At 40.7% G+C, this 13,441-nt stretch overlaps 1 protein-coding gene across 1 annotated transcript; it reads left to right on the forward strand.

Annotated features, from left to right (window-relative positions):
- Positions 1-12,158: 12,158 nt before the first annotated feature.
- Positions 12,159-13,168, forward strand: LOC121993737 (probable serine/threonine-protein kinase PBL16). Its single transcript, XM_042548074.1, has 2 exons — positions 12,159-12,369; positions 12,777-13,168. The coding sequence occupies exons 1-2, from the start codon at positions 12,306-12,308 to the stop codon at positions 13,166-13,168; spliced, it is 456 nt and encodes a 151-aa protein (XP_042404008.1). The 5' UTR covers positions 12,159-12,305.
- Positions 13,169-13,441: the final 273 nt, after the last annotated feature.

Genomic DNA, 13,441 nt, shown 5'->3' on the forward strand with positions numbered 1-13,441 from the left:
TGCTTTGCGGCCAGCTCACATTCTGCACCCGAGGCGCCTCCAAGCTCTATGGAGGTGCCTCAGACATTGTTCATCCGAGGCTTAAGGTGCTCTTTTGTACTTGCAAAGTATGTTAGTCCCAAAAATACCTTGCAAAATAAAGTTAGCACAAAACAATAATATGAATAGAATATTTTGACAGTCTCCGGACTATCCGGTTCTGACTTCGAATTTCCTATCGGAAATCCTAGGTCTAACCGACGTCTACTGTTCCCTCTTCCGGGGAACGCGTCCTCACCTACTCCCCTCAGGAGAGATTACCTGATGCTAGTCCGGTCCTCAAGACCGATTGGACTTTTCACCTAGGGTTACCACCCTCTAGGACCTAGGGTTACCACCCCCTAGGATTTTTCTCCACCTAGGGTTACCACCCCCTAGGACCTAAGGTTACCCCATAGGATTTTCCTCCACCTAGGGTTACCGCCTCATAGGACCTAAGGTTGCCGCCTCTTAGGGTTTTTCTTCACCTAGGATTACCACCCCCTAGGACCTAAGGTACCCCCCCCCCTTAGGCTTTTTCCATCACCTAGGCTTACCACCCCTTAGGACCTAGGGTTACCACCCCCTAGGGTTTTTATCTTGCCTAACCGCAGCTAGGACTTTTTCCTAAGTATCACTTAGGACTTTCCTGCAAGCTCCATGAACCTTGTTAGATAACACCACAGCTTAACTTTGAACCCTTTACCATAATCAAAACTCAGGTTCGATCATCTGGTGCTCACTACACCAACACTTTGTACTTACAAAGAACGGTGTCTTCGTAGGAAAGGGGTATTTGGAACAAAATTTGTTCAAGATGGTTGTAATGACTGTACACCGTGATTTTGATGGTAATAAAATAAAAGCTTCCAGCTATATTATTGAGTGTTTCAATTCATGACATGATCGGCTTGGGCATGCCAATAATAATACTCTGAAACGTCTCGTCAAACTAAATTTATTACCAAACATCGATGTTGATGAAACACACAAATATGTGTTGGTGTGATATCCTTTAGGTCAAGGTTGACCTGGTTGACCAAGCTTGAGTCTTGGTTTGAGTTTCGATGTTTGACAATATATTGGGTTTAGATGATATAGACAATGCAGGTGCAGTTGTTCATTTGGGGAGATTGTTGATACAATTCCCTGAGATGAGAAGGAAAGTCAAGTAGGTCAAGGTTGACCGGATACCTGACTGGAAAGTCCTAGTGAGTGAAGCTAGGCAGAAGGAAAGTCCTGGTGAGTGAAGTCAGGCAGAAGGAAATCCTGGTGAGTGAAGCCAGGTGAAAATCCTAGTGAGTGAAGCTAGGTGAAAGTCCTGGTGAGTGAAGCCAGGCAGTTAGAAAGTCCTGGTGAGTGAAGCCAGGCAGTTGGAAAGTCCTAGTGAGTGAAGTTAAGTGAAAGTCCTGGTGAGTGAAGTCAGGCAGTTGGAAAGTCCAGGTGAGAGAAGTCAGGCAGTTGGAAAGTCCTAGTGAGTGAAGCCAGGAAGTTGGAAAATCCTAGTGAGTGAAGCTAGGTGAAAGTCCTGGTGAGTGAAGCCAGGCAAGGGAAATCCAGATGAGTCAAGGTTGACCAGACATCTGGTGAAAGTCCAAGTAGGTCAAAGGGATTGACCGAACACTTGGCAAGAGGAGAAAAGTCCAAGTGGGTCAAAGGGATTGACCAGACACTTGGTGAGAGAATCCTAGCTGGTCAAGGGTGACCATATGCTAGGTTTTATGTACCAACAAGTCATGGTTGACTGGATGTTGGTTTAGGGGGCTTTGGATTTGGTGTGGGCGAAAACCAAGATTTGGATCGATCAGCCGATAGATTGGATCATGCCCAATCGATCGGCCGATTGATCGGGTGAGTCCCCGCGACAAAGCTCCTCCCAATCGATCAGTGGATCGATTGGGGAGAAGCATCGCGCGAACAGAACACCTCTGGATCGATCAGCTGATCGATCCAGAGCTCCCAATCGATCAGTGGATCGATTGGGAGGCGCTACTTCGCGCAATAAGACCTGGATCGATCAACCGATCGATCCAGACATTTTTTTCCAGAGCACAGAAGCACTCTGGATCGATCAGCCGATCGATCCAAAGCCTCCCCGATCGATTGAGAGCAATCCAATCGATCGGGATTCGACAGTTGGCGTCGTTTATAGCTGCAGGCGTTCGAGAACTTCAGTAGAACTTACACGATTCATCTCCGATCTTCACCAACGACTCCACAACATCTCTTGAGTTTCAGATCGCCAGTTCTTGAAGAATCTTGGAGAGACAACCAAGTCAAGAGGCGAGAACACAACAAGAAGGAGAAGCTAGGGTTAGGGTTTTCGGTTGTAAAACCTGTAAGATTTCTTGTATTTGTTTTTCCTTTTGCTTTCTTCTTGTATTGAGAGATTGTAGGGCTTCTCCGCCTTTGGTAGTTACCATAAAGGAGTGGTATTCATAGTGGAGGGTGCGTGAGTGTGTGGATCCTTGGATTATTCACCTCTTGTGAGGTGGATACCAAGTAAAATTCATTTGTTAGCATTGGTGTAGTTGTTTCTTGTATTTCCGCTGCACAATCTTTGAAGAAACAAGCAACGTCAAGCACGAAGATCGCACCGAGCTATTCACCCCCCCCCCCTCTAGCTACATTTTGGTCTCAACAAGTGGTATCAGAGTGATGCCGCTCTTCACCGGAATCATCGCCGGAAGGGGCAAACATAACAAGAAGAGCTAGAGGGTGAAGAAGTTGGAGCACAAGTATCAAAGTCAAAGAATTCAAGAAGTTCAACTTCAAGATGCAATTCCAAGATGGACTTGGATTTGACACAAGGGTGGCTCCACCATACACATCTACAAGCTTCGATCTTTGGAAATCAAGGATCGAAAACTTCTTAATGGTGGAGATAGAGCAATGGTTTGCTCTTATGGAAGGCTTCGAAGCTCCAACAAATTCAAAGGGCAAAGTGCTCAAGAGGAGCAAATGGAGTCAAGAACAAATTCAAAGGAGCGAGGCAAATGACAAAGTGACTAAGCTATTGGTCAATTTATTGCCAAGCAATATTTTAGTTCAAGTCGAAGAATTCAAGGATGCCAAGGAGCTTTGGAGCAAATTGGAAACACTTCATGAGATCCCCTCCACTGTACAAAATAATGAAGAATCCAAAGAGGGTGACTTATTGGAGCAAGACCAAGAGGAAGAGGACTCCGAGGTTGAGAGATGCTCAACTTACGAAGAAGAAGTCCAAGAAGAAGCTTCATCTTCGAGGGAATGCAATGAAGGGAACAAGGAGGGAGCATACTCTTTGTTCCATGTACAAGATGATGAAGCCTCCACCTCTGGGATTGAGGGGGAGCAATCTTTTGTGACACCGGATCAAGAAGAAGGAGAAGTCTCCACATCCGGGTCAAGAAGGGATGAAGAAGCTTCCACCTCCACAAGTCAAGCAAAATCAAATGGAGGAGTATTATCTTTGGATCAAGAGGAAGCCTCTACTCCCAAGTCAAATGAAGGAGCAAGTGACACCCCTACACAAGAAGGTATAAATAGTTCATTTAATAATAAAAATCATATTATATGTTTTGAGTGTAGAGAACATGGGCACTACAAGAGCAAGTGCCCCAAATTGGCTAAGAAGAAGGGCCAAGTGGCACAAAAGGGCAAGGAGAAGCCAAAGGAGACCGCTCCCGGAACAAAGAAGAGCAAGGAGCACATTGTGTGCTTCTCTTGCAATCAAAAGGGGCATTACCGAAGTCAATGCCCTAAGGGGAAGAAGGCGGTCAATGCTCAAGGAGGAAGCTCAACTCAAGGGGGAGCCTCCAAGGTAAAGAGAAAGGCATCATTTATTGAGTCTATTCCCTTGAATAATGGTAAAAAGCATGATAGTTCTAATTTATATCATTTTAATGCTATTTACCATGAAAATAGGAGGCATGATAAAATTAAGGAAAATCATATAGCCTATCATGCTAAAACCTCTCAACCTGGGTTTAGAAAGGTAGATAGGAATTTAGGCAAGAACCCTAAGGATTCTAGGTATTTGTCTAAGAAGAAGAAAAATCAAGGTTTTAGTGAAAAATCTAAGGTTGAAGAATTATGGAAGGAAAATCAAGTCTTAAGGTCAAGACTTGATAAATTAAAGAGGACTCTTAGAAAAATCACAAATATGACACAAGGGTCTAAGAGTCAAAACCTAGGTCTAGAAGTATCAAAGTCATCCAATGGTCATAAGGGTTTGAGATACAAACCTAAAACCAAGAATGATGTAACTTCTTACCATAGAGTTCCATATAGCTATGGAACAAACCCTAGGTCTAGTGGTCAAGTCAAGAATACTAAGGAGGCTATCCCTAAGAGTATTTTTGCAACAAACGTGGCTAAGACTTCTAAGAAGTCCAAGAAAGTCACAAAGAAGGTCACAAGGGAAGCAATCCCTAGGGTTGACTTAGAAAAGGTGACCAAGGCTTCTAAGAAGCCAAACAAAGTCACTAGGAAGGTATCTAGGGAAGTTATCCCTAGTGAATACCTAGAGCATCCAAGGAGCACCAATAGGTTTTGGGTTCCTAGGAGCATTTTCTCTACCCCATAAATGGGTTAGAGAGTGTCAACTCTAATTGAAAGGATAGTTAATCCAATCATGATAAAGTTGGCACTCTAAGAGCATTTTCAAGGTTATTATTAATCTTTGAAAATGAAAAGAATTATGATTTACTCTTATAAGAGTAAAATGTGTCACAATTTGATAAATTGAATGATATTTTAAGTGACACAAATTGGGAAAATAATAAGAACTACCAAGTTGGGATTTTGGTGTGTTCTTAGGAAGTTAAAGGCAAATTTAAGCCTTAACTCAATTGATTACTCTTTAAAAGAGTAAATTGTGCCAAAATTTGAGGAATATGCTTAATTTAAATTGGCACAAATTAGGAAATCAAAAGAAATGTCAAATTTAGTTTTTGACATTTTCTTGGGAAATAGTGGGCAATCTAAGGTTTAAATTTTTAAGTTAGCTAAGGGTTAAGAATACTTAGGTAGGTAATCTAGGTATTTTATCTATGCTAATTTGCCATGCCTTGCTTGCCCATCAAATGTCATGACATCATATTTATTTATTTGTATTTGCACTCATGTCTTATTATGAAAAACATAAAAATACCATGTCATGTCATCCATACATCATATAGTTATAGGAAATTTTCTTTTAAAAATTATTTATTTTTGATGTATGTCATAACATCATCATGCATCATTTTAATTCCTTGTTGATTAAGGACTAATGACATTAATTAACAAGTAACATCCTTGATGAATGTTTAGTATTTGAAAAATGCCCAGTTAGATATGCATGATCCCCAGATTAGGGTAAAACCAAACTTTACATCTCACAAAGACTCATAAGGTGACTTGTATGTATTTTAGTGCACATTAGATACAAGTGAGATGTTAGGATAATGAACAAAATTCAAGGTGCTGATTTAGTGCAGTCTTTTGAGTTTTGAATTCATCAAAACACATAGTTGTGTGTTTTCGCATCATTAGGAAAGCTAATGTACAAGCCATGTGCATTAAGCCCAAGGAACATGGTGGGATATTGATCTTGAAACTCATTTTAAAATGCTTTTGGAAAACCTTGATGAAGACTATCTTTTGATAGTAATCATCATTGAATAGTTGAGCACAAACTAGAAGAAAACACTAAAGTTTTTTGCAAGTTCTCTAGTTTGTGCCAATCTTTGAAAATATGATGTATTTTCTTAGAAAACTATTTTTTCCTTGAAGATGTATATCCTAAATAATGTTTACACAAATTTTCATGATTTTTGGAATTTTGTAGAATTTTCTAGGGGTTTCTGAAGTTGACTGAAATGAAATTTCAGCAACTATCAGACCTCAATCGATCACCCGATCGATTGAAGGGTCTCAATCGATCGAGCGATCGATTGAGAACAGGCTTCTCATGAATAGAAGTCGTCTGGATCGATCCACCGATCGATCCAGCTCTCCTGAATCGATCAGTGGATCGATTCAGCATGGTTCGATCGATTGGGACCCAACTCCAATCGATCGAAGTTGCTGATTTTGGCTGGTAAAGACTGATTTCAGCATTTTTGAACCATGGTTAGTCTAGGTAACCATTCCAAACTCTTAAAAATACACTTGTATACATAAAAAGAGTACTTTCACTACAAGAAAAATCCTCATAGACATCGGTGGAATGGTGTCGGCCTTTTTGCATGTCACAAGGCGCTCCAAATTAATAAAGATTGGAACCCATTTAAGCTAAAGAAAATGCATGTAGTAAGGAGTCCCAAGTCGTATTTTTCCAAAGAGCACTAGTAAGTGTGTGTATATCCTAGAATTGGTTCCAATCAAATTCTTACATCAACAAATTCAACTTAGCACTTCCATTAACTCACAATTCAAATTAAATTAATCTAATTAAATCAAGAACAGATACAAGAGAGGGTAAGCTCATCTAACATGATTCTCTTCAATTTCATCTAGTAACAACAATTAAATTCGAACGCGAATGCTTCATTTAATCAAATGTATCCATTACTTCTCTTCAACTCTTCTTCTCAATGACCAATAAACTCAAAAGCTCAAACTCTCTCATAAGACTGAATCCATTCACCAATCCATCTTCTCAACATCTAATTCAAGATCACAATTCAATTTATCAATTAAATTCAAAATTTATTCACAACATCATTGGACAGAGGTAAACAATCCATTCACCAAGTAAAGTGTTCAATAATTAAATTCAATCACAGCACAAAGATCAAAGGTTGAGATAAAATGATTTTGATGTAGAAATGGACTTAATTCAACTAAGAATGTAAATGTGTATACTGAAAACAGATTGCAACAAATTCAGTAACTGAAACAAAAGATTGGTTTCGGGAATTCAAAGGAATAAGATGATTAAGCTAAGAAATCAAAACTAAATTGCAGATCTACGAAATCAGATCATCAGGTCTGAGCGAGTTTAAGAATGAATCTAAGACAAAGATAATAAAAACTAAACCTAAGCATTCCTTAATCCGGATCCAAGCTCAAACTCCTCCAATCTGCTGTAAAACCAACAGAAATGCTCTCGGAACCCCTATAAGCATTCAACAACAATCAAACAAGCTTCCTTCTATTACCAGGAGATGATCATAGCATCTTGGAAACCTCCCTTCTGCTCACATTTGTCTGATAACCTCACCAGCCGAAGAAAACAGAGCTCAGGTTCTGAGAAATGCAAACCAGATCAATCGGCCAAATCGATCCAGGTTTGTTGCGGGATGTGAATCGGAAAACGTCCAGAAGCATCTGAGAAACCTCTCTTCAAGCTCCGGTGGAAGTGAATAACGCCGATCGGGAAACCTCCTCAACCGGGTATGCGGCGATGAAGCAGAACCCAAAGCGCAATCGGGAGACCTCCTTTCAAGCTCTCTGCCCTCGGAAGATGAACGTCGGCAGCTGGAGATCGTCGTCGGTGAAGAAGAAAAAGCCACCGGATCTGGATTATGGAATGGGAACTCGGCGCCGCGAGGAAGAAGACGATGACACTGTAGTGAAATCACGAAGCCGAGCCCAGGTGCACTGTAGCTTCTCACGAAGCTTTTAAATCCTCCTCAGATTAAATCGGACGGCTGAGACTAATTTGAGGCTTGATCAACGGCTAGATCAACTCAGATCTGGATCAAAACCCTTGGATCTTTATCAATGGACGAGATCTGCTCCTCATTAGGTCGGATGGACCAGATGCTTGACGGATGGCTCAGATCTCTCCAATCTTCAATGGACGGCTCATAATGCTCCAAGGTTTGATCGCCTCATTAAGCCCTTGATTTGAGCCCAAATGCGGTCTGATTTGATCGGGTCCATGACCCTTTTGATGCCTAAAAAATAATAAACAAATATTAGCATCAAATACCATGAAATTAGGCTAATTTGCAATTAGGTCCAAAATCAAATGCAATTATGAAATGTAATGCAAATATGAGTTTAAGTTATGAATAGACCAATAGAAACATGCATTATGATTCAAAGTAATATAGCTAAATCATGATTATCAAATCCCCCACACTTAATCTTAGACGTCCCGTTCAAGTCAAGAAACTAAAAATCATCTCCACACAAATTTTCTAGCAATACCTAGAAGATGGTAAAAAGAATTTAACTACGATCATTTCAAAAATCACAAACAATCATGAATACAATCCAAACAATAATCAGTAGGTATGGTGGTTTCAATCCAATTGAAGAATTAAGAAAGTTGCAATCTCACAAGGAATTTACCTAATCTATCTCTCACACTCAAGCATGTGTATAAGTGGAGCTCACTCAATGCAACTCACAACATTTCACTACCATAAGCTTGCTTATATTCTACTTCTCCACCACTATAAAATATAGCATACATGAATCAAAAGGAATTTATCATGAATAATTGAAATGGGAGCAAGAAGAACAATTGAAGTGAATGAAAATGGCAAAAGAAAAGTATTAATGAAGAAAATGAGAAGGTAAGAGTAATAGAGGAATATACTTGATAAGTTGACCATTTTGATGTGAAAAGAGATGAATACCATTTGTTTTTATCAATTCAAAATATCAAGCTAACCTCCCCTTCAATTTGATGGCAAACATAGAATCTTGATACTCTCTCTTCCACTTGATACTCTCTTGATGTGCCAATTTTTTTTTTTTTTTTTTGTTTCTCACTGTTTTCTTCACTGTTTTTCCATTCCAAATCCTCTCAAATCAACTTATGAAGAATTATTCCCAAATTTCGGCAACGGCGCCAAAATTTGGTGTCGGCCTTTTTGCATGTCACAAGGCACCCCAAATTAATAAAGATTGGAACTCAATTAAAATTAAGACAAGTATTGTAGTAACGAGTCCCGAGTCGTATTTTTCCAAGGTTAACTAGTTAGTGTGCGTTAATTCTAGAATTAATTCAAATCGATTTCTCATATCAACAAAGTTCATTAAGCTTTTTCCTCAATCAAGCATTATGGAATCAATTCTTTTAATTAACAATTACAGTAACAAGTAAACTCCAAAACTCAAACACACTTGTAGAAATCGGACTCCATCTAATTCACAATCAATTAACCTAAACAATCAAGCTTAAATAACAAGTCTTCCACTCTCACCCTCATTTAACAAGACATATTGGAGGTAAACAATTAAAAACTCAAGGTTCCATTCATATTCAAACTTAATCTTAGTCACAGCAATTCAGTTGCACAGAATAAGGGATTTGCTAATTCCATGAATTAAAACTAACACTAAATCAAACACCAGATTGCAACCTAATTAGTTAGCTACAATTAATTAACTAAATAAGAGTCAGATTACAAACTAAGTTAGTATCTAAATGTGATGAAATTGCAGAAACCTTAGAGAATCAGAATTGTAAATGAAAATCAGAAATGGATTTTTGCATAAGAAATTCAAACAAAATGAAATGGAAAAGAAGTAAATCAGATCTGAAGATCTGAGCTAGTTTGAGAACAATTAAAGACAAGAACAAGGAAATCTAAACCCTAGCATTCCACAAACCAAAATCCCGAACTCAACTTCTCCAATCTGCTGTGAAACGTCAGAAATGCTCTCGGGACCCCTATAAGCATTCAACAACAATCAAACAAACTTCCTTCTATTACCAGGGAATGTTCATAGCTCCGGGAAACCTCCTCTCAGCTCACACCCGCCTGGTAATCTCATCAACCGAGAATCAGAGCAAGAATTCTGTGGATTGCAAAACTAAGTCGATTGATCAGATCTACTTAGTTTCGCTTCGGAATGGAGATCGGAACAAGATCAGAAGCTCTCAGGAGACCTCCCTCGAAGCTCAGGTGGATGCGAAATTCGCTGAACGGGAAACCTCCCCTCAGGAACGCGGCGGCGGACAGAATTCAAGTCGCCATCGGGAGACCTCCTTCAATGCTCTCTGGTCATCGGAATATGAACTCCGGCAGCTGATGATCATCGTTGTCGAAGAAATCTAGCTCACGGATCTGGATGGAGGAATGGGAGGCTGCGGCGTTGCGGCGGAGGAGAAGCTGCTACAGTGGAAGAAATCGCGAACGCCGAGCTCCTGTAGCTTCTCACGCGAAGCCCCTTTTAAATCTCCTCAGTTCAGATCCAACGGCCGAGAATCATCTGAGCTTGATCAATGGTGGAAAATGTCTCAAATCTGGATCCAAGTGTACTGATCTTCATCTACGGTCCAGATCTGCTCTCCCTTAGGTCGGATGAGCCGGATCTTCAACGGCTGACCCAGATCTGCTTGATCTTCAACGGACGGTCCAGAACACTCCAAGGCTTGATCACTTCATTTAGCCCTAGATTTGAGCCCAAGTGTGGACTGATCTGATCGGGTCCATGACCCTTTTGATGCCTACAAAATAATACACAAATATTAGCACCAAATACCATGAAATTAAACCAATTTGTAATTAAGTCCAAGATAAAATGAAATTATGAAATAAAGAATGAATATGAATTTAAGATATAAAAATACCATTAAAAACACGCATTACGAATCAAGATAATATAGCCAAAATCATGGTTATCATGGAACAACAACAGTTTTAAGCAAAAACCGATGTCTTTGAATATTTTACACCGGTTTTTCCAAAAACCGGTGTCTATGAGCGCAGATTTTCGCTCATAGACATCGATTTTTTAGCCGATGTCTATGAGCACCTTTTTTTTTGTTAATAGACATCGATTTTAACAGCGGTTTTTAAAATCCGGTGTTAATGAACCAAAAAAAAATAATTTAATTTTTCCACCAGTCAAAATTTACAACACTTCACAAAGTTCCCTCCAAACCTAAACCAATATCGCGCCACTTCTCTCAGTCTAAACCTAACCCTAAACCTCCTGACCATCTCTCTCAGCCTCATCTCACTCTTCCCCTTACTGGATCTCTTCCCTTCTTGGATCTTGGATCGATGAGGAAGATCAAAACCACCTGCTTCTTCTCCACGCTCGCCGACACGATCTGGCCGGGCCAGTCCGCGGCTCCGGCCTCACCGGCACCCACGGGGGCTCTGTTGAAGGCTCTTGCTTGCTCAACGACGACGGTGAGCTCGTGTTGAGGCAAAAGGAAGCAGAGAACAGGGATGCGTATCCTCCATTTCCTTGTTGCTGCTGAAGCTCGAGAATCGATTCCTCCAACCTCTGAGCAAACTCCTCCACATTATCCTCCTCCGCCCGACCATCATCGACGCCGCCAGAAGGGAAGCACTCGGTCCTGGCGCCGAAGGCGTGGCGGCGTAAAAAACCATGTCCAAGCGGTTGCCTTCCTCTGCCTCCCCCAACCTCCATCGACCGAGTCCGCAGTAGCCTGACCGATTCGCCAGCCCCAAGGAACGTGCAACCCACGATGCCCTTCCGCTTGCCAGACCCAACGGTGGAGACAACGGCAACGAAGACGGCGGCCTGCGACAGCGTCGTGGAGGCGGACCACGTCCCAGCGACCTGAACACCCATCTCCTCTCGACGTCTCCTCCGCCTCTGTGCTTTCAATGAAGTCAAACCTTACCTTTTCATGACTGAAAACGTAGGCCTCCTCTCACCCTACCCGCCCATGGAAAGTGTTCATCAAGAACAATACTAAAACCGGACACTATCGCACGGTCTGGCACCAAGGAGATCTGGTGAACAATTTGGGTAGGGATGGCAATTCCATCCGAACCCGATGGAGGATCCGACATCCGACCCGAATGGAGGAGGGTATGGAGGGACTATCAATACCCGATACCCGACCCGAATACCCGATTAAATAATATATATACATATATTAAAGAAAATTTTCTTTTTCTAAAATCAACTTACTATTTTTTGTTGATATTAGTAGGCCTATATAGATGTTTAATCTATTTTTTTAATTATATATATATTTTTTAATAGGATGTTAATTTTAATATGTTTTTGTTGAATGATAATAGCTCGATAGAAAGAAGAAAAATTACACGTATAGAATATATCCGGTCCTTTAATGGGTATGGGTATACCCATTGGATATCCTATACCCGATGGGTATGGGTACGGAGGATATAGAATCCGACCCGAACCCGACCCATTGCCATCCCTGAATTTGGGCACTATCGCACGGTCTGGCACCAAGGAAAAATCTATAGCGAGACAAGAGCAGCAGCCCCGTGCGCTTCCTTCACCGAAAGGAGTGAGCTTTGGTCGTGGATGCCTTCCTATCTCTGTCCTCAACCCTACTTGTGAAAAAGATCATCTTTGGCTGATCTCGCGCCTGGTGAGTTGTATTGGTAGTTCCTGGATAATTAATGGGTAACTGCTGGGTCAGAGGGAAGACATCCGTCTACGGAGTGTCATCCAGTTCGAAGTCAGGTGGGTCTCCTCTTTTTTAACTCCAGTGATTTGGTTGTCTCTGAGAGTTGATTTTTTGTTTCTTATACTTATTTTTTAGTAGCTAAAGCTGTGATATTTTGCTAAAGAGCAAAGTAGATACGTGCTAAGTTTGATAAAGAAACTTCCTATTTGTTCTCTGGGGTTTTGCAAGTAAGGAATAGACACATGGTTTTCCTTGTATTCTTTAAAGTTGCTTGTGAATTTTTGACATGAAACCATTATAGACTTTGTATCTTTTGGGGGAAACAGATTTAACAATGTTTTCTTTTGATAATCGTGTTTATGCCTTAGTACAAATAGTCAGGTTTTAGCTTGTGCTGTACTGATGAATGTTAGATACACCAAAGGAAGCATGGGTTGTAAAAGCTTGTTTTGTCCACCAACAGAATGCCCAAGACTCCAGACACATGTTGTGAGACAAGAGGAGAAGGAAGGTAGCAAACTGCCTTCAAACCCTGAGGAAGTTGAGGATTTGCGACGGGATACAGCAGTAAATCCCCTCATAGCCTTCACTTTCAGTGAGCTGAAGCTAATCACAGGGAATTTTAGGCAGGATCATGTTTTGGGTGTTGGAGGATTTGGTAGAGTTTACAAAGGTTTGATCAGCGAAGATCTCAGGGATGGGCTGCAACCCCTTCAAGTAGCAGTGAAAGTCCATGATGGTGATAACAGTCATCAAGGTCATAGGGAATGGCTGGTATCCATCTCCAATAACTCAATTGTTGGTTCTGTCTCACTACTATATTTTTGCTATAACAATATGGTGTTTACAGGATGAAGTTATATTCCTTGGGCAAATTTTCTAGCTAGGTTTTTTTTCCTTATGTGGACTTTCTGCATGTGGCCTTTTTTTCCCTTCTATTTTAGATGATGAGTATTAGAATGATAAATTCATCTAGAAATGGGACATGCTTCAAGCATAATTAATCTATTCTAGGAAACACTGCTGAATTAGTCAATACCATGCCATATTTGTGTACATGATCATATGGCCGTGTTTGCAAAATTTGTCCAGATTGTCAGGTTCAACCGGTAAAAATTGAAATCCAAA

The sequence above is a fragment of the Zingiber officinale genome, chromosome 6A (genome assembly GCF_018446385.1).
Source record: "Zingiber officinale cultivar Zhangliang chromosome 6A, Zo_v1.1, whole genome shotgun sequence".
Taxonomy (NCBI): Eukaryota; Viridiplantae; Streptophyta; class Magnoliopsida; order Zingiberales; family Zingiberaceae; genus Zingiber; species Zingiber officinale.